The 22,461-nt window shown below is 45.8% G+C and overlaps 1 protein-coding gene across 2 annotated transcripts in view; it reads right to left on the bottom strand.

Moving 5' to 3' along the window:
- The window catches only part of LOC134346624 (chloride intracellular channel protein 1-like), a 53,184-nt gene that overhangs the window by 7,730 nt on the left and 22,993 nt on the right, over positions 1 to 22,461 (bottom strand). For both annotated transcript variants that reach the window (XM_063048075.1, XM_063048074.1), the window contains exons 2-3: positions 5,147 to 5,256; positions 1,621 to 1,752 (exon numbers count right to left, since the gene is read on the bottom strand). In XM_063048075.1, coding sequence (XP_062904145.1) covers positions 1,621 to 1,752; positions 5,147 to 5,256 — 242 coding nt within the window. The remainder of the gene's footprint in view (positions 1 to 1,620; positions 1,753 to 5,146; positions 5,257 to 22,461) is intronic.

Raw genomic sequence — 22,461 nt, 5'->3', positions numbered from 1 at the left:
ACAGTCAGAGTCCATGGGGGGAGGGGGAGGCTGATTTCTGTGATGTGCTGAGCTATGTCCATGACTCTCTCTAGTTTCTTGCAGTCATGGGCATTGCTGTGGCGATACCAAGTCATGACGCATCAGGTAGGATGTTTTCTACGGGGACGCGCCAAATTTCTCAACCTTCCTGAGGAAGTACAGGTATCGGCAAGCTTTACTGACCATGATAACTACAAGATTGGATCAGGACTGGCTACTTGTGATGTTTACCCTTAAAGAACTTGAAGATGTCCACCCTCTAAAATGCTGCACCATTGATGTAGACAGCAGCACATTATTCTTCCAAAGAAGTAAAAAGCAGGTGCAGAGGGCAGAGGGGAGAGATAGCAATCCCGTCTATCTTATTTCCTCACATAACTTCCTTCAAAGTATCCATTCCCTTTCCTTTGGAACTTCTCCATATACATGGTTTTCTAAGATGCTGCCTTCGGCTATGATGTCCTGCCATACTATTTTCAATGATATCTAATTTATTTCACTTGCACAAGATCCTGATCTCTCCATTCTCTGTGAAGAGAGCCTCTTAAACACCTCTACCACATATGCCTCTATCCCCAGCCCGGGCAGCCACCACTCTGTCAGAAAACTTGCCTCGCACATCTCCCTTAAACATCCCCCCCCTTCCCTCTTACACCTTACGTTGTCTCTAGTATCAGACATTTTGATCCTGGAAAATTAAAAAAAATGACACTCTAATCTAACTATGGCCCTCATAAAATATAAACTCCTATCTTTGGAGGGAGTCTCCCCTCAGCTCTGGAGAAAACAACACTAGTTTGCCAACCTGTCCTTACAGCTCATGCTCTCCAATCTCAGTGGAATGCTGGTAAACCTCTTCTGCAACTCTTTACAGCCTTCACATCCTTCCTAAGATGGGGCAACCAGACAAGAATGCAATACTCCAGATGCAGCCTAACAAGGGCTTTAAAAAGCTGTAACATCACTTCCTAACGCTTGAACTCAGTGCCTCAACTATTAAAGATGAGCATGCGATATTCAAAAGTTCAAGTTCACAAAGTAAATGTATTATCCAAGTATGAATATGCTGCCATGCCTGACCTTGACATTCATTTCTTGCCGTCATTAAATGGAAACACTGCAGAAGTTATGAAAAGCTAAACATAAACAGACAAAGACTAACAAAGATCCAATGTGAAAGTAAATAATACTGTCAATGAGAGTTCAAATGGGTCCTTGAAATTGGGCTTGTAGGTTGTAGAACCAGTTTAGAGCTGTGATGAGTGAAGTTACCATGCCAGTTCAGGAGCCTAATGGTTGCAGGGTAATAACTCTTCCCAAACCTGGTGGTGTGGAGTCTGGGGTTTCTGTACCTCCTGACTGATGATAGTAGCAAGAAGCAGGCATGCCCTAGATGGCGTGGGTCCTTGATGGTGGATACTGCTTTCACGTGGCAGTGCCCAATGGTGGGAAGGGCTTTGCCTGAACCCGATTGACTTTGCGTCGTCTTTTGGAGATCTACTGACTTGGTTCAGTTAAATTTGCCTCATAATTGCCACCTATCCACCTGACAGTCAAACTTTCAGACAAGCTGTGCAATGTTGACATAAGGTCACGTACTTGGGAGGGCAGAGGGTTTCCTCCAGAAATTCCTCGATTTTGTTGGTGTCCGTCTTCACCTCGTTGTCGTACAGCAGGAAAGGTGGTTGAACTCCCGGAGCCAAATCCTTGAGGTACTGGTTTTCAAATTTCCTAAAGTGGGGAAGTTCAGAGGAAGAGAGAGAGTTTACAGGTTAGTAGAAGTGAATGCATAAACTCGCCAGGGCCACACTTCAGCAGAGAGGGCCCTGATCGCTGGTCACTGAAACTGGTGGCACTGGCTACACGTGGAAAACTCCAGCAGAGAGCAGAAGGGTTGAACATCTTCCTGGACTGTTCCAAGACATTACTTTCAAGACTCCATTATGGTGGATAGAATGCAAAGATTTAGAAGTCAGATCACACGGCATGAATGCGAGCCCTTCAACCCAAATGCTCCATGCCGACCAAGATTCCCATTTACCTGCATTTGTCCCATATCCCTCCAAATCATTCCTCTGCACGTGCCTTTTAAATGTTAATGATGTGCCTGCTTTCATAAGACCATAAAACATAGGAGCAGGATTAGGCCATTCACCCCATCAAGTCTGCTCTGCCATTTCATCATGGCTGATCATTTCCTTCCTAAGCCCACGCCTCAAATCACTTTCTCTGGCAGCTCAGTGAAAAGGTTGCCACTTGGCTCCTATTACATCTCCCCACCCCCATCCTAAACCCGTGCCCTTCAATTTCTGATTCTGTAATCCTAAGAAAAAGATTGTGTGCATTCATCCCGACTAGGCCTCATTTTACAAGAACATCGCTGGGACTCCGGGGCCTGAGCTACAATAAGAGGTTTGGCAGGATAGCACCTCGTTCCTTAGAATGTAGGAGAACCAGGGAGAGAGAACCAAAAATCAAAAGGGCATGGTGTTTAAGGTGAGAAGTGAATGATTTGGCAAGGATCCGAGGGACTTCCTCACTTATAGGTTGGTCTGTATATGGAACGAGCTGCCAGAGGAAGAGGCAGCAGCAGGTACAATAGCAACATTTATAAGAGATTTGGAGAAGTAGAGTGCATTCCAGTTAATTGGGACACACTGGGACCAGTACATTTTGGCATAATTAGGCAGCTGCCCCAGTTAGTCAAAGTGTCATGGAAATAATTGAGAAGGTATGAAAATGGCAAGCTGAATAACAAATTACGTATTTAACTGAAATACAGAACAAATTAGAACACTATCAATACGACTACAGTACTATAGATCTGTGTTTTAGTTCATAATAGTTTTCGATGGAGGAATTCATCAGCCATGTTCCGTAAACAAACAAAGTCAGTGCAGCATCTAGTACAAAGAGTGAACTGCTTTCATTGAATACTTTTGACGATTGCATTTTCCAACTCTTCATTTTCATTGTAACAATCAAGATGATTGTCGATACCTTCAAATTCTATGTAATATCTAACTTCGTGAAGTAGTGGAATCATTTCATTTTCACTCCCCTCCGTTTCTGGCATCTGCAAGCCTGAATGCTTGAAACTGCAGTGAGCAAAACAGTTCTGGATTATCTTGCTGTTTATTTGCTCGCCAACTATCAGTGACAAAAATCACTGCTTTTTTTAACACAACTGATGCTATTTAAAACCTGTTTGCTCTAATCACGGTGTAGTGTCTAATGAGACTAATATGAGTAAGACACTGTACGATAACAGCCTCCTGTCCCAATTAAGTGGCATAGTGTCCCAAATAAACAAAAGGACACGCAATAAATAGCAAGCACGATCTCCCAGTGGCCAATCAGTTTAATTTTACTTCCCCTTTCCACACTGACCTGTCTGCACATGGCAGTATGAGGCCAGGCACAGATTAGAGGAACAATTCCTCACCTTACGTTTTGGTGGTCTCCAACTTGATGGCAGCAGCATTGATTTCTCTAAATTCCGGTAACCACCCCACCCCCACTTCGTTTTCCTCTATCCCTCTAGTCCACGGATAGATTTGTTTTCCCTCTCTCACTTTATCTCCTTACCTGCCCATCACCTCCTTCTGTGCTCCTACCCCATTCCTTTCTTCCAGGGTCTTCTACCCTCTATCTAATCTCCTTTACTTCCTCAAAGAATTCCAATAGATTTGTCAGGCAACAGTCGGCGCGTGGCCAAGTGGTTAAGGCGTTCATCTAGTGATCTGAAGGTCGCTAGTTCGAGCCTTGGCTGAGGCAGCGTGTTGTGTCCTTGAGCAAGGCACTTGACCACACAGTGCCCTGCGATGACACCGGTGCCAAGCTGTATGGGTCCTAATGCCCTTCCCTTGGACAACATCGGTGTCGTGGAGAGGGGAGACTTGCAGCATGGGCAACTGCTGGTCTTCCATACAACCTTGCCCAGGCCTGCGCCCTGGAAACCCTCCAAGGTGCAAATCCATGGTCTCACGAGTCTAACGGATGCCTTTGTCACGCAAAATTTCCCCTCATGGAAACCATGCTGACTTTGGTCTATTTTATTACGTGCCTCCAAGTATATTGAAACCTTCATCTCCTGATTTTTAATGGTGGTTGGCAGTTCAACTTAATGGTTCATTACTACGACCAACTGGACTGGAGTGTGGTGTGGAGAATTGGAAATAAAACCCCTACTAGCTCTTTATCATGAAAACTAAATTACCCCCAAAAGCCCTATAGATTGTAAACAATGAAAGACAATATTGAGAATTAAATTACAATCACTTTCATAACTTTAAAGTTTTTAAATGAAAACTATCAACCTGCAAAGATACATTTGATGGCTATGTTTGACTTCTTTCAACCTTGTATGCTTCACATTGTACAAACATTGTAATAGAATATATTCAACTGATTCATAATGGACAGCCCAGAGTGATGTTTTCCAACAAGGTATAAGGAATAATTAAGCATAGTATGTCCAATTTTACGTTGAGTCAATTATAATTCCTTCCCTTTTTGTTTTACCCCCTTCTCCCATCAATTCAACACCGAAACCTCATCCTTAGTAATTGGCTCCGACATCTTTCCGACCACTGAATTCAGGCTAACTGGTCTATAATTTCCTTTCTTCTGCCTCCCTCCTTTCTTAAAGACTGGAGTGACATTTGCAAATTTCCAGTCCTCTGAAACCATTCCAGAATCCAGTGATTCTTGAAAGATCATTTCTAATACCTTCACAATCTCTTTAGCCACTCTTTTCAGAACCCTGGCGTGCAATCCATCTGGTCCAGGTGACTTATCTACCTTCAGACCTTTCAGTTTCCTAAACACCTTCTCCTTAGTAATGGCAACTGCACTCACTTCTGCCCCGACACTCGCAAATTTCTGGCATACTGCTATAGTGTCTACCACAGTGAAGACTGACGCAAAATACTGAAGTTCTTCTGCCATTTCTTTTCCACCCATTACTATCTCTCCAGCATCATTTTCCTGGGATTAAGACCACAGATGTTACTTTTGTCATTGTTGTCACAGATGTCACTCACATCACCTTTCCACACCTCACGGATTCAACCGCGTTCTCCTGCCCAGTGCCAATCCCCCTTCACTAGCGCACGTCACTAACCTCTTCATGTCCAGTGTGGTAACGTTGAAGGTGACCCCTTTGAGCCAGAGAACCATGAAGAGTCGCTGAGAGAATGGGCAGTTGCCAATGCTTTGTCCATCACTTCCAGCCTGCGAGAGAGAGAGGGGTTGGGGAACAGAAAGAAAGAACACACAGGTGTCAGATTTGATTTATTTTAAATTTAGAGATACAGCATGGAACAGGCCCTACTGGCGCTTCGAGTTGTCATTAAAACATTTCTCCTCTCAGAGAGTAGTGGGCGAGCTTATTGCCATGTAGACAGGTGCACGTATCCACAGAAGCAATGAGAAAGCCTATTTGCAACAACGGCACAGGCACACAGGCTACAAGCTGCAGTACACACGAAAAATATCAACTCAGTACAATTTTTCTTTGACAAGAAACAACACAATTAGAATTAAAATGAAACAAAGTCTGTTTTAGTATCAAGTGCTATACTGAAGTCATGTTTGAGATTGTTCAAGAACTGAATGGTTGAGTGGAAGTAGCTGTTCTTGAACCTGGTGGTATTGGACTTTAGCTTCTGCACTTCCTGCCTAATGGTTGCCATGAGATGGCTTGTCCTGGATGGCGAAGATCTTTGGTGATCAATATTGCCCTCTTGAGGCAGTGCCTCCTGTAGATACCAGCGATGATGTCCCTGAAGCTACACACTTTTCAAAGATGAAGCGGTTGAAGATGAGGGGGCAGTGCTGAAGAGGAGACGATGAATTGGGCAATCACGTTCTCACTGCTTCCATCAGGTAGAAGGTACAGGAGCCTCAGGACTCGCACCACCAGGTTCAAGAACAGTTAATACCCCTCAACCATCAGACTCTTGAACAAGAGAGGGCAGGACCATAAGACATAGCAGCAGAATTAGGCCATTCAGCCCATTGAGTCTGCTCCGCCATGCCATCATGGCTGATCCTGGATCCCACTCAACCACATACACCTGCCTTCTGGCCATATCCTTTGATGCCCCGACTGATCAGGAAACTATCAACTTCCACCTTAAATATACCCATGGACTTGGCCTCCACCGCAGTTTGTAGCAGAGCATTCCACAAGATTTACTTCTCTCTGGCTAAAAAAATTCCTCCTTACCTCTGTTCTGAAAGGTCACCCCTCAATTTTGAGGCTGCGTCCTCTAGTTCTGGATACGCTCACCATAGGAAACATACCCCCCAATCCCACCATATCTAGTCCTTTCAACTACACTCATCTATTGAGATATTCCCAAAACCAATGATCTCACTTTAACGACTCTTTACCTTGTTATTTGTTACTATTTATTTATATTTGCATCTGTACAATTTGTTGTCTTCTATGCTCTTTGCTCTTCCATTGATCCTGCTTACAGTTACTGTTCTATAGATTTGCTGAGTGTGCCTGCAGGAAAAAGAATCTAAGTAGTGACAAGTATGTACTCTGATAATAAATATTACTTTGAACCTACGAACATTTTGCATGGCAGAGCAGGTTTGAACAGTCAGATGAACTAGCTGCTCCTATGCTCTCCCACCTGAAACAATTAACTGTTTGACAAATAAACTCTTCTTGGGCTTCCAGCCAGGTACAGGTATCAATTATAACTGACATCTCAATGACAAACTCTGTCATCTACATCAGGGATGATGCCTAGGCATATCCAGTCTGGTGGTATTTATACCCCCGTAGTCCGTCCCTCATGATTGGTTAGTCCTCAGCCAATCAGGTTTCCGCTCTCCCACCTTGTTTACAATCCAATTCCAGTTCTTACTTAGAGTGACATCTTTGCCTTTGTTAAAAGTCTTTTACCCTAGTTTTATTTCAATAGCTTCCTTAAGCAGGACTCTCAAAAGCCACTGGCGTGGCACAGTAGTTTTGTGCCCAAGTCGGCCAATGCAGAGCTCTGATACCACTGATTTCTCTGGGTAACCCAAATGGGAAGCGTATATTCGTCATATAAGCTGGGAAAGTACTAGATCCTTTTTCAATTAACTGTTTCTTTCCTCACAGATGCTGCCTGACCTGCTGAGCGTTTCCAACATTTCCTGTATTTATTTCAGATTTCCAGCAGCTGCATGACATTTGGATGATCATTCAGTGGTGCAGAGTGTGTGTGTGGTGGGGAGGTGTCACTGGGTCCATCGAGGGTTCACAGGTTGGGATGGAGAGGGGCAGGATATGCTGAGTTTAAATTTGTAGTGTTACGCACAGAAAAAGGAACGGAAGAATCAGAGAAAATAGGGTATCATGGCAGTGTAGCGGTTATCGTGACACAATTACAGCTCAGGGCGTTACGAAGTTCAGAGTTCAATTCCGGTGCCTCTGTACATTCTCCCCGTGGAATGTGTGGGTTTTCTCCGGGTCCGCCGGTTTCCTCCCACAGTCCAAAGGGGTAGATTAATCAATCGTTAAAAACTGTCCTGTCATGAGGTAGGGGTTAATCAGGGTTGTGGGGTTGCTGGGACGGCCTGGCACGAAGGGTCTGAACGGCTGACTCCACGTTGTCACTAAACAAAATAAATGAAAAAAATTTGCAGAGAACCACACAAATTAAACTAAATCTTGCATTAACTTTTAATCATTAGAAATTATAATTCCCTCAGCTACAGAACAGATATAGCCTGTTGATGGTTTGGACTTATAGGCAAATAAAGGAAGATCAAATTCCCTGATCAATAGCCATATTGCTCCTCGCACAGATTGCATACACAAGTGAGACATTTTCAAATGGGAAAGAAGTTACTCAGGAAGATTAGGGTAATAAGACCATGTCAAAATCAGATGAAATGTCAGCTGTTTATTCCTCTCCGTAGATGCTGCCTGACCTGCTGAGTTCCTCCAGCATTTTGTGAGCTTTGCACACAGGCAATTTGCACTTCCACAGCCACAGAACTGCTCGAGCATGTCACAACCAGCCACACCTTTGCTTCATAGTTCGCTCACAGTCACAAGATAGGAAAAAGAGGCAGGACAGGATCTCACACCCATGTGAACTGGAGTTCTGCACTCCGCTCTCTAGAGAAGGACTTAACCCTGTGCAGTAAAAGGATCCCTGTGCTAAGCGACACGAGGCCATTTAACTGGGCGAAGCGATCCCAGCCCAGACCAGTCTCGACCCAAAATGATGACTGTCCATTTCCACCAAGTTCCCCAGGCTTTTTGTGTCTTGCTCCACATCCCAGCATCACCAGTCTTGTGCCTTCAAGAACCACCCCACCCCCCATCATTCCCACTCACTGGCCCCTGCCATCATTCACTGTACCCCCGCAATTTATACCCTCTCACACACACACACACCCATCCATCAATTGGATGCTCTTCACCACTTCAGAAGGGAATTTGCACCACATCTTTGGAAGTTGGGAGAAAACCGGAACACCCAGGGAACCTCACATGGTTATAGGGAGAATATGCAGACTCCACCCAGACAGCAGCACAGATCAGGATCTTTTTAGGAAACCCCGATGCACTGTCTGCAGAGAATGGTGGACTCAGCCAGTTGCATCATGGGACAGCTACACAGACGTCTAGATAGTTAAGGTGGCTGAGCTGAGATGTCCGTCGAGGTTGTAGCCCAGACTTGGGTTGTACTTATTAACATTCGTAGGGGTGGCTTTGGGGTCAGGCGGGCGAAGTTAATGGTTGGGTTACAGTCTGGGAACAGCGATGAGAAGGGAGTTAAAGATTAGGCTGGAGTCCAGATTGTAGCATTCTGTAGTCAAAGGCTCGCAAGCTCCATGGTTTGATATCGGGTTGGCAATGCCGTCCGTTATTCTACTGGGGAAGTCAGATGTCAACAAATCTTTCAGTCTACTGGAGGTCCTAGGGTTGGAGCCCTGTGTGTAAGTGTGTGAGTGAATGGGGGGGGGGTGAGAGGGGCGAGAGTGTGTGTGTGTGTGTGTTTTAGTTGGGAGGGAGGAAAGGGGTTTTGCTGTTATTGTTCTGCAGACATTGTGGGCAGGTAGTGTTGGCACCGGAACGTGTGCTGACGCCTACAGGCCCCAACACCAGTACATCCTTAGTTTGCGTTGGTTGTTAATGGAAACGACCCATTCCACTGCACACTTCGATGTACATGTGATAAATAAATGAATCTGAAATCTGAAGAGGGTGTGTCAGGAAGGTGACATCCATAATCATGGGCCCTCATGCCTTCTGCTTGAAGCTGTTATCAGTCCGGAGGTACAGGAGCCTGAAGACCCACACCTCAAAGTTCAACAATAGCTTCTTCCCTCTACTGTCAGATTCTGGGAACCAACGTGAAAAACCTTAGCATTACCTCAGACAAAATTTCCTTTTCTCTCTCTCTCTCTCTCACACACACACACACACAGAGTCATTATGTTGACTTTATTAAGCAAGTTAAATTTAAGTTAACTTGTGCTAACCCACGTTTGCCACGTCCTTTGCTGCTGCTGCAAGAAGCTAATGCTCACGGCTTTTATATCTCCTGACAGTAACCTTGAACCAACACATTCAATACCTTGCTCAGCGAGATGGCGTGATTAAACAGTTCATTATTGGCTGAGGACTGGAGGGAAGGGCAGTTATACCAGGGCACAATGGGCCTCTCAGAGTAGCGGTTAGCATAAGGAGGAGAAGATGGCGGCGTGACAGCAGAGCGCGCGGCCTCTCCAGTGAATGATATCTGTAATCTGTCAAGTAGGGGACCGTGCACAATTCTGATTTGATGGAGACGGAGATGGACGTGAGAGTACGGAGGAACATCTGGAGAAACTTCTGAAATGCCCGCTTCCCTGCCGCTGCTACTGTGTGGTAACCAGAATCTCCGGAGCAGAAGGCCCTGAATCCTCGGCTTTGCTTGATTCAGCGGCCGGGGTGAGGTCAAAGGCGCTTGGCAGAGGATGGCGCTCGGGAGGCTGTACTGGAGGGGCTGGTCAGAGGCTCGAAGTTTTCGGATGGACGGACTCAGTGTCGGCTGTGGTCGGCTGCTTCCAAGGTATCGGCAAGCTGTCAGTGCCTGGAGGTTTATGGCAGGGAGTTTCTCCCTTTTGCCGCCTGCTATCGGGCACTCGGGAGTCGATCGACTCGGGGACTTTGAGACTTTTTTTTTTACCAAGCCCATGGTTTGTTCTTCATCAAATTATGGTACTGCTTTGCACTGCTGTAACTATATAATTATGTGGTTCTGTCAGTGTTAGTCTTTGGTTTGTCCTGTTTTCTGTGATATCACTCTGCAGAAACATTGTATTATTTCTTAATGCATGTATGCATTTCTAAATGACAATAAAAGAGGACTGAGTGTTCTCATAATCTAAATCTAAATGTTAATGCTTTAGAGTACCAGGGTCCCGGGTTCAGCTCCCGCTGCTGTCTATAAGGAGTTTGTACGCTGGCCCTGTGACTGCGTGGGTTTCCTCCAGGTGATGTGATTTCCTCCCACAGTCCAAAGACGCAGTAGGCTAACTGACCACCTGGGTGTCAATGTAATTGTAACTGGGTGTAACCTCGAAGGGCCTGTTACCGTGCTGTACCTTGAAGTAAATAAATAACAGAGGCTTTTCATCGGCAAAGTGGCTGGAGGAATGAAAGGGTTAATTCATACCAAGCAGGCGGCATGGGAGCATAGTATTCAGCACAATCACTTTGCAGCACCACTGATCACCAACAGGGGCTCGATTCCCACTGCAGCCTGTCCTCTCCATAACTGGGCGGGTCTCCACCCACGCTCCGAAGCAGTATGGGTTAGTAAAGGTCAGTAGATTGTGGGCACGCTACGGTGGCACTTGTGAGCAGCTGCCAGCAGAAAACGGTGTATTTCACTGAACTTTGTGATGTACAGCTGCCCATCTTTGATCTTTAAAAATCTGTTATTTCACCCCGTGACTAACCAGCAAGAGAAAGAAGGAAGCCCAGGGGTGGGTCAGATACCTTGTTACAGTAACCGGACTCTGAACTCATACCTCATTCATGGGTGGGTTGCTAAGTACAGGTGGGCATTGGTAGCCAGGGCAGCACGGTGGCGTAGTTTGCACAGCCACTGCCTCACAGCTCCAAGGACATGGGTTCAATCCTGACCACTGCCAGAGTCAGTATTGGAGCTTACACCTTCTTCCTGTGACCGACCAAGTTGCACCCCCGCCCCCCCCATCCCCTAGAGGCTCGGAGTTTCCTCCCACATCTCAAAGTCGCGTGAGTTGGTGGCTTCTTTGATCGCTGTGTGCATGCGAGTCGGGAGCCATGGGAACGGAGAAAAATTTGCCACATGATCATAAGAGATAGCAGCACAATTAGGCCATTCAGCCCATCGAGTCTGCTCTGCCATTCAATCATGGCTGGTTTATTATCCCTCTCTACCCCTTTTCCCCATAACCTTTGATGCCCTTACTAATCAAGAACCCATCAGCCTCCATTTTAAATATATCAAATGACTTGGCTTCCACAGCTACCTGTGGCAATGAATTCCACAGATTCACCACCCTCTGGCTAAAGAAACTCCTCATTTTGTTCTAAAGGCCGTACCCTCTGGTCCTAGACTCCCCCACTATGGGGAACACCTTTCCACATCCACTCTTACCTTTCAATATTCAATAGGTTTCAAGAGGATACCCCTCTGACTCTTCTAAACTCCACTGAGTACAAACTCAAGCCTTCGAACACTCCCCATTCATTAACCCTTTCACTCCCGGGACCATTCTCGTGAACCTCCTCTGGACCCTCTCCAATGCCATCACATCAGAGTCCCAACAACTCAGGAGCCTCAATGAAAGAAAAATCATGCCTCATACCGGGAAGGGTGAAGAGGAGATTTGAGAGAATGTTGTCGGGATTCGAGGTTCTAAGTTACGGAGAGAAGTTCTGCAGGTCGGGACTCTTTCCATTGGAGTGTGAGATGTATAAAATCATGCCTCATACCGGGAAGGGTGAAGAGGAGATTTGAGAGAATGTTGTCGGGATTCGAGGTTCTAAGTTACGGAGAGAAGTTCTGCAGGTCGGGACTCTTTCCATTGGAGTGTGAGATGTATAAAATCATGAAAGTCATTGATGGGATCAGTGCACATTCACTTTTTCCCAGGAATGGGAATCAGGAACCAGAGAGTGGAGCTTCAATGTGATGTGGGGGGGGGAGATTTAGTCGGAACCTGGGGAGTTTGGGGCGGGGAGTGTTAACTTTTTCCACTCAAGAGGGTGGCCTATGTATAGAACAAGAGCAGGTGGTTAAGGCAGGTACATGAAGAACATTACAAGGGCACTTGGACAGGAATGCTTTGAAGTGAATGGGTCAAATGGGAAGATGGGAATCTAAGTCAGCATGGACTAGTTGGGCCGAAGGGCCTGTTTTCATGCTGTACAAATCTACAATCCTATCTCAACTGTCTTGGTTGGTTAATTCTTTCTTAAGGAAGGGTCCCTACCTAGCATAAGAGGAAACTTGCTCTCCATATCCGGCCCGTCCAGTCAGCTCAGGGGCTTTGTTAAAGATCAACTTTGTTCGTCACACATACATCGAAACAAACAGTGAAGTGTGTTGTTTGCATTGGGATGTGCTGGGGGCAGCCTGCAGCTTCCTGCACCAACATAGCACGCCCACACTTACAACCCCAACATGCCCATCTTTGGAGGAAACTGGAGCAAATGAAGGAAACTCACATGGTCACCGGCAGAACCTACAGGCAGCAGCTGAATTATCATTATTTTATTACTTCGGAGATATGAGCTCGGTAACAGCAAGACTCTGCTACCCAGTTACACCATTTGACCAATTAACCTTCTAACCCGTACGTCTTAACGCGGGAGGAAACCGGAGCACCCACGCAATAACGGGAAGAATGGACAAACCTTTTACAGACAGAAGCAGTGATTAAACCCCAGTCGGGGTTCGCTGGTGCTGTAACGTGATTCCGCTAACCGCTACACTACTGTGCTGCCATCTATCAAGCCAAGCTTGGACATACCAAGTCACCTTTCAGTCTTCAAACAAACCCACCCAGTCCAACACTTCCTCCGAACGCAACCCGCCCATTCCGAGTACGGTCCAGCAAACTTCTCTGAACTGCTTCATGCACATTAGCATCCATGTCATTTGTTTTACTGGTTAAACCATCCTGCCCTGGAAAACATACTGAACTGAGCCAGACCCAAACAGATCTGCTGAGACAGCCGAGGTGCTAGAGGAACTCAGCAGGTCAGGAAAGGTCGGAGGACCCAATCGGCTGAAATCCCAAACAGGCTGTGTCAGGAGAAAGATATTTTAAAAAAAATATCCATTCTACAGCCTCCACACAGTATATGTTATGAGCTACACACATAAAAGTTGCTGTTTTGAGCTGCCAGAGTAAGAGGCAGAGCTGGATGGAATTATGGCATTTAAAAGGATACAGATAGGAAAGGTTTGGAGGGATATGGGCCAAATGCCAGCAAACAGGATGAGCTTATGTAGGCAACTTGATCAGCATGGATGATTTGATCCAAAAGCTCTGCTTCTGTGCTGCCGGACTCTGAAGTTGTTTCACTCCCCTCCATCGAATCTTCCCCATCCTCTGAGATATCTGAATTTTAGACCACAAGCCATTCGGCCCATTGATTCTGCACCACCATTCCATCATGCCTGATTTATTATCCCTCTCAACCTCATTCTCCTGCCTTCTCCCCTTAACCTACGACACCCTTACTAAACAAGAACCTACCAATTTCCACTTTCAATATATACGGCCTTTAACATGGCCTCAAATCTGTTCTAAACGGATGTCCTTGTATTCTGAAACTGTGCCCTCTGGTCCTCGATTCCCCCACGACAGGGACATACTCTCCATGTCCACTCTATCTAGGCCTTTCAATATTCAATAGGTTTAAATGAGATCCCCATTCTTTTAAACTCCAGCGAGTACAGACCCAGAGCCATGAAATTAACTCTTTAATATATTAACCCTTTCATTCCCAGGATCACTTCTCTGGGCCCTCTCCCAGTCCTCCCTCTGTGGCCCCTTGAACTTCCTTGAACCATTTTGCTTCACCCATGGCAGCCCTGCCTTCAGCTTCCTGAGCCCCCAAACTCTGGAACCTCTCCTCTCACCCTCTGCACTCCTCTCTCCTCCTACAAGAGACTTCTCAAAACCCACTTCGGAACAGGCTTTCAGTCGACCGCTTTGGTATCAGATGATGGCGGGCTGGCATCAGGTTTTATAGTTTGGTAAAGTTTCCGTTAGGCACCTTGGAAGAACAAGCTACATTACAGGGGGCTACAAATATGGTTATGATTGAAGATTGTATAATGTCATTTCCAGTACACAAGTGTAAAAGAGAACAGTATAATTGTTGATATGTATAAAGACACACAATATAAGAAAACACAATGAATATAAATACATAAGATAGCTTATATACATAGATATGTCCACAAGGTGATGCTAGACCCAGGACAGTCTGTACAGAAGGTGACTCTGACAGGACGTGATAAAGTAGCACGGGTGATGAGAGTGGAGAGGCGGATTAGTGGGTGGAGGTGTTCAATAGCCAGTTGGCTTCGGAGAAGAAACCGCTTTTGAGTCTGGTGGTCCTAACATGCATCCCCCCAGTTGGGAGCAGGACAAAAAGTCCTGATGAAAGGTCTCAGCCGAAACATCGACAGATTGCACTTTTCCATTGATGGTGACTGGCCTGCCGAGTTCCTCCGGCGTTTTGTGTGTGAGTCAATAAGCAGGGTGGGTGGGAGGGATCGCTCATGATATTACTGGCCTTTTTCCAGCACCTTGCTGTATACATGTCCTTGATGGCCAGCACCAGCACCATCACAACAAAACACCAAAGGCTGGAGGAACTCAAGGGATCCAGGAAGGAGGTGGGCATCTGGACTGAAAGATAGGGGAGACAGCCAGTATAAAGAGGTGAAGGGAAGGCGTGGTGCAAAAGCTGGCAAGTGGATCCAGGTGAGGACGGGTGATAGGCAGATAGTAGAGGGTAGAGAGAGAGTATAGCACCAGAGCCCCAGAGGTGATAGTTGAAGGGCTACAGATGATGTTACAATTGACAAGAGGATGATTATGGTTTACATGAGGATAACATAATATTCATCTAACAACCCTTTCTGTCAATTGTGGCCTTACCACAATTCTCATAATCTGCAGCCGTTCAATGGTCCTAGAATCTCTTAAATGACACTGCCCTTATGTCTCTAGGGCTGGTACAGCAAACCTTTTAGAGAACGTGTGCCCAAATTGGTAATAATCTTCTAATACCCTCTTCTTATGAGAGATGATACAGGAGCCTGAAGACAAACACTCAATGTTTTAGGAACAGCTTCTTCCTCTCCACCATCAGATTTCTGAATGGAAAATGAGCCCGTGAAAGCTATCTCACTATTTTTGCACCACACAGTTAATATACCAGATCTACAGCGAGATCCAATGGCCAAGAAGGTGGTACTGTGATGCTCCGTGGAGGGCGAAGGGCATGACAAGGCACAGAAGACGTCATGGTCATCCACTGCAACGAAGGAACGCCCCAGCTTGTCACGCTTGTTTGTGCTACTGGACCTGGATGCCCGAGGTCGAGAGAGTGGAACTGCAGGTTTCCTGGCATCGCCCGACATGATGGACAACTAGTGTGTGTGTGTGTGTGTGTGTGTGTGTGTATATGAATGAATGAAATTAAATAAATAATGCAAAATGAGATCAAAAATACATAAAGAATATATTCAATTCTTTATTTTTTATTGTAATTTATAGTTTGTAATGTATTGCACTGACCTGCTTCTACAAAGCAATAATCAGTGATATTAAACTTGATATGAATTCTGAATTTCTTTTTTGCGTGCCATGGTCATTTTGAGCAGAGATTAGCACTGATTGATCAATAGATGACAATTGATTGATATTGTGTCTTGATCTGGATCTCCAGTATCTCCCAGCATTGTGCTGTGGATTAAAGAATTCGCAAAAAAGGACGCATTGTCCAATATCACGTGATCTCACAACTGTCTAGTTAACACCAAGCCAGTGTGAGACATTTCCTATGAAAACATCTCGCTGCTCTTGGTTTGTATGAAATCATTCACTGCTTCATTGGGCTGTGAAAATAATCAGAGAGCACTATATAAGGTCATTCTTATTCTCGGCCATTAGGCTCTAAAGTGAGTCAATCTGCAGAATAGGAAGTGATGACTTATTTTTATTCTTTTTCACTTGTCTTCTAATATTAGTATTATAATATACCTGTGCACTTGTAGTGCTACTGTGACACTGTAATTTCCTTTGGGATCAATAAACTATCTATTTTTTTTATTATAGGTGGGGTTTAAAGAATTGAGGGGAGGCACCAAAAGTTTTTGTTCATGCCACGTTGACCATGCACGGCATAGGTTCTCCACCCCTGCTCTAAAGTACAGACTCGCAGTTGCAATCAAGTTGCAGCTCTGCAAGATGTTGTTGCGGCCGTACTTGGGAGTAATATGTAGAATCTTGGGCACCCTGTTACAGGAAAGGTGCTATGAAACTGGAAATAGAGCAGAAAAGATTTAGCCAGGTGTCATCTGAACTTGGAGCCTGAGTTATAGGAAGAGGTTGCCTAGATTAGGACCTTATTCCCTGCAACATAGGAGACAGAGTCAGGTACACAAGGTCATGAGGCACATGCAGAGCAAGTCTTTTCCCAGAAGGAGAGGATGCTAAAAGCAATCAGAGATGACGTGTATTTGGGACGAGCTGTCAGACAGAGTGGATGAGGTGGGAACATTAGCAACATAAAAAGGATAACCAGATAAAAAACATAAATAGGTGAGGGTTAGAAAGCTATGGGCCAAAGGAATCGGAATCAGAACCAGGTTTAATATTGTACGCATGTGTTAGGGCCTATTCTGTAGTTAGCAAATATGAATTTCATCAGCAACCAATCTTCAAATTGGAATGTGAATTGCAGATTTGATTTGAAACACAGCACAGAACAACTAGACCTCAGATGCCTGCACGGGCAAGAACGCAGCCTCGAGTCGGTGGGGATTAACTTTCATTTTGGGTGTCTGGAGTGCGGGTGTGAAGGAGTTGTGTGACAACTATATGCAATTCAAAGGAAGCATTGTAGATACATTGTAACTATAGAATTGTCCTACTCTTGTTGAGTAAAATATTTCTATGTCCACTAGCTTCGGTGTCTCTCTGGTGATTTTGTTCATGTCACAACAGCACACATCGTGAAACTTGTTTTGTGGCAGTACTTTGCAATACATGGTTAAAAAACAAGATACTGACACCCAGGAATGCACACAGATAGGGCTAGATTGATGCCAACAGTCACAATGAACTAGGCCTGTTTTAATGCTGTAGAATTCTAAGTATTTGCAACCATCGAGGAGAAGAAATACCTGCTCATCTCCATCTTGTGTGCAACTCCCTTTTCTGAAACTCCATCCCTTGGAGTGGAAAGGATCCTTAACAATGAATGACCTACGCTGACGAGAGGATGTCACAGTGGCACAGTGCGTAGAGCCCCTGCCTCACAGTTCCAGGGTCCTGGGTTCGATCCTAACCTTCGGCGTCTCTGCAGGAAGATTGTACATTCTCCCTGCACCAACATCCCAAAGACATGTAGGTTGCCAGGTAAATTGGGCCTCGTGTGTAGATGTCTTGGGGAGGGGGGTGATTTGAGGAAATACAGAAAGAATAACGTGGGATTAAAGGAAAATTGGTACTCAGTGGCCAGCGTGGACAGTGGGCCAAAGTGCCTGTTTCACTGCTGCATGCCTTCAGACCTTAAACCATCTGTTTTTATTATTTTCAAGTCTCTGAATCCTCACAGATATTCAGAACTATTGGAGGGAGGAACTCCAGGACTGATGCAGGCTTTCAACCCATAACGTCAACAGTTCCTCCCTCCCACCCTCCCAACTGATGTACTGAACCTAATTTTGCTTCGGATTCTGGCACCTGAAGTTCCTGTGTCTCCCTCGTCGGCACTCCTACACCTACAGGACAAAGCGAGGGTCTTGTCCTGAAACGTCAGCTGTTTATTCCCCTCCACAGATGCTGCCTGACCTGCTGAGTTCCACCCAGGACTTCAAGATGTCCAGCCTCTGCGGAATCTTGTCTCAAGGCCAGACTCTGCCTTGTTCACTGGTTTGGCCGCATTCCTTCTGCATCCCAACTAATTACAGCGCTGTTAAACTGCTTTACAACCAAAAGCAGAGCAAGGTGCTGGCAGTCGTTCTGGTGTCACGTGAGAGTGGCCAGGCAGTGAGGTGAGTGTGGGGCGCACAGCTGCTACCAGGCCACAGTGCCGGCTCCCTCTCTGCCCAGAAGAGAGCACCTCCTGCGCCCGTACAGGATGCCCGGTCTCACGCCCGCCTGCCCTCCCAACCTGAACGGGAGCAGACAAGCCCCCAACCCCCTGTGATTTGCCAAAGGCGAGGGGGTTGGAGGAAAGCACAGCCCAGGGACCACAGAACATGGCGGCCCCTGCTGCAACTGCTTGCTGTGGTGAAAACCCACCCCCTTGCACGGAAAGGGACCAATGCGTGAAGGTGAACTAGAGGGAGGCAGGGTTAAATGCTGCACCCGGCCAATCTGTGCACTCCGTCACTCCCCGCCAACAAGGAAATCTTCAAGAGGCGGTGCCTCAAGAAGGCAGCGTCCATCATTGAGGACCATCACCACCCAGGACTTCGGTAGGACTCTGAAGTGATTTGGTACGTCACCAAAGACCTTTGCAAGTTTCTACAGCTGTACGGTGAAGAGCACTCTGACTGGCTGTATCATCATCTGGTATGGCTACTCCACTGCATACGTCCAAAACAAGGTGCAGAGAGTTGTGGACTTGGCCAGCTCCATCACTGGTACTGCCCTCCCCACCCCTGACAACATCCTCAAAAGTTGGTGCCTAAAAGTGGTATTGATCATTAAGGCCCTCTTCTGATAACTACCATCAGGGAGGAGGTACAGCAACCTGTGGACACACCTTCAGAGTTTAAAGAACAGCTTCTTCTCCTTCACCGTCAGACCTCCGAACGGTCCATGAACCCTACCTTGCTATTCCTCTCTTCCACTATTTATTCATTGTGTTTTTTTCCGCCCATTGGAACCTAGAGCAATTTTTAATGTCTTGTACTGTACTGCTGTCACAAAATAACAAATTTCTGACATATGTCAGTCATAATAAACCTCATAATGGTTCACTTCCTGAAAGAAGCCAACATAATACTCCAGAAATTCCCCCTTCACCATCCACCCAAATTGGGTGGAAGGTTTAAAAGCTTGAGAGCAAAGACCACCAGGCTCAAAGACAGCTTCTACCCCACTGTCAGCAAACTCTTGAATGGACCTTTTCTATGTTAAGGATAACCTCATGATAATTAATCTAGCTCGTCGTGTCCCTTAGTTTACCTGGTAAATACTTTCCCTGAAACCGTAATGCAAGCTGGTTTGGAATGATCTATCTGGATGAATGCAACACAGTTTTTTCCTCTGCATCTCATCCGAAACCAACTGGCTATAGGAAAAAGGATTCGTCTCATCTCCAAAGGAGAGGTTTTGTTTTGCTTATTAACAGAATCAAGGGCGATGTGGGGTCAGTGCAAGAGGTGGAGTGAAGGTCAGAAGCTTGAGTTGTTATTCAAACCAAATATCAGAATGGGGAGGAAGTGTGATCTATGTAACTTCAACCACATTGGTGGCAGACCGGGTGGTTTGAGCATCTCAGAAACCACTGATCTCCTGGGATTTTCACGTACAACACTCTCTAGAGCTTACAGAGAAAGGTGCAAAATGGAACAAAAAACATCCAGCGAGCAGCAGTTCTGTGGGTGAAAATGCCTTGTTAATGAAAGAGGTCAGATACTCCACTTTTCACCCACATTGCACAGACATACAGGTTAGAGTTAGTAAGTTGTAGGCGTACTACGTCGGTGCCGGAAGTGTGGTGACGCTTGTGGGCTGCCTCAGCACAATGCTCAGATTGTATTGGCTGTTGATGCAGGTGACACATTTCACCAGACGTTTCAATGTACATCAGAATCTGCATCATATTTAATATTACCAGTGTATGTTGTGAGATCTGTTGTCTTTATGGCAGCAGTACAAAAGAATAGAAAAAAATGTGAATTACAGTATACATGTGTATATATGAGTTAAATTAAATAAGCAGTACAAAAATAGAAATTAAGGAGTGACGTAGTGTTCATGGGGTCAATATCCATTCAGAAATCGGATGGCAGAGGGGAAGAAGCTATTCCTGAATCGTTGAGTGTGCGCCTTCAGGCTTCCATACCTCCCTCCTGATGGTAACAATGAGAACAAGGCATGACCTGGTGATGGGGGTCCTTCATAATGGATGCCATCTTTTTGAGGCAATCTTAATAATCGAGGGCAGCAAATGAGAGGTGGAGTGACTCAACAGGTTGGGCAGCATTTCGGTGGGGGGGGGGTAATAGACATCCCAGGTTGGGCAGCAGTTCGGGGGAGGGGGTTGGGACCTTTCATCCTGACTAAAAGATGGAGGGGAGATAGCTAGTTTAAGAGGGAAGCAGAAGGGGGGCAGAAAGAGCTGACAGGTGATAGGTGGATCCAGTTGAGGAGGGGAGATAGGCAGATGGAGGAAGAGAGAGTGGAAATAGTGAGAGATGCTGGCAGGTGATAGGTGGAGGCAAAGAAAGGTTTGGAAAGAGTGCAAGAACAGAGATGAATCAAATATTTTTTCTTTCAGAACATTTTGTCCTTAGATCTTTCTTCTACAAAGCAGAGGCTCTGAATATTTTAAGGTAGAGGAAAGGGGTGAAAGGGCATTAGGGGAGGTGGGGAAAAAGAATCAAGGTTACTGTCAGATCAGTCACAGGAGGTGGTGCCAAATGACCTTCTCCTAACCTGCAGGCCCATTGTATGCACAGAGCAAACACTTCCCCAAGCAGTGGAGGCAAGAGCCGCAGAGCAGGAAGCAGTTGCCAACCTGCTCGCTCAGAGACAAAGGTCTGCACTGTTGCAGGGTGAGGACAGTCTTGCTCAGCAAGCTCTGCAGAAACAGAAAGAAGCCATTTGTCTTTATCGGCTCTGAGTCCTGAAGGTAACCACTTCCCCTTCGGGGCTGGGTGAAGGCGCTGAGTCAGTCCTGGTCTACAGTTGTCCGATCAGTCAGATCTCTCTCTTTCTCACACACACACACACACACACACATATTTCCTCTTAACATGGAACCCTTTTATAGCATTATGCTCAAAGAAAATATCTATCCCACTGCTAGACTCTCAAAGACTAAAAGATCAACTTTAGATGCCCAATCAACCTCATTGGGGCTCTTGCACTATTTGTCTACCTGCACTGCACTTTCAATGTAACAGTAGTACTTAGTCCAACAATCATTTTCCCATTTTCATATCTTCACAGGTTTCAAAGGTACATTTAATGTCAGAGAAATGTATACAATATACATCATGAAATGCTTTTTCATCGCAACCATCCACAAAAAACAGAGAACAGCACTCAAAGACTAAATGACAGTTAAATGTTAGAACCCCAAAGTCCCCCCAGCTAGCCTCCCTCCTGCTCGTAAGTGGCAGCAAGCAACGATCCCCCCTCTCCCCACCGGCAAGAAAAAGCATTGGCTTTGATGTATTTTATGTATGGCATGATCTGTCCAGAAAGCATGCAAACAAAAGCTTTCACTGCATCGGTACACATGAACCAATTCCAATGCCACATTATGTACTAGCTCCTGCTCCATCTATTTCTCCCAACTTTTTATATATCCCTTCCATATTTCAATCCAGCTGAAAGGTCCAACCAGAAACGTTGACTGTCCATTTCCCTCCAGAGATGCTGTCTGACCCAATAAGTTCCTGTAGCACTTTGAGCATTGTTCTAGATTCTGGCACCTGCAGTCTCATGCATCTCCAACACTTATGACAGAAGTCCAATTCCATCTGCGCCTCCCCCCACCATTTCTATCACTGACCAACTGCTTCTCGCACTCTCACATCAGCTTCTCTTCAGATTCCTCCAGCAGGAGCAATGAACCAACCAGCTCACTCATTGTTGGAACGTGGGAGGATACCAGCACACTCACATTGCCTTCCCCTCAGATTCCACCACACACCCACCAGGAGCAATGAACCAACCAGCTCACTCATTGTTGGAACGTGGGAGGATACCAGCACACTCACATTGCCTTCCCCTCAGATTCCACCACACACCCACCAGGAGCAATGAACCAACCAGCTCACTCATTGTTGGAACGTGGGAGGATACCAGCACACTCACATTGCCTTCCCCTCAGATTCCACCACACACCCACCAGGAGCAATGAACCAACCAGCTCACTCATTGTTGGAACGTGGGAGGATACCAGCACACTCACATTGCCTTCCCCTCAGATTCCACCACACACCC

Source organism: Mobula hypostoma, chromosome 5, assembly GCF_963921235.1.
Source record: "Mobula hypostoma chromosome 5, sMobHyp1.1, whole genome shotgun sequence".
NCBI lineage: Eukaryota > Metazoa > Chordata > Chondrichthyes > Myliobatiformes > Myliobatidae > Mobula > Mobula hypostoma.
The sequence above is the reverse complement of the archived record's forward strand: the minus strand, read 5'-3'. Positions and strand labels throughout refer to the sequence as shown.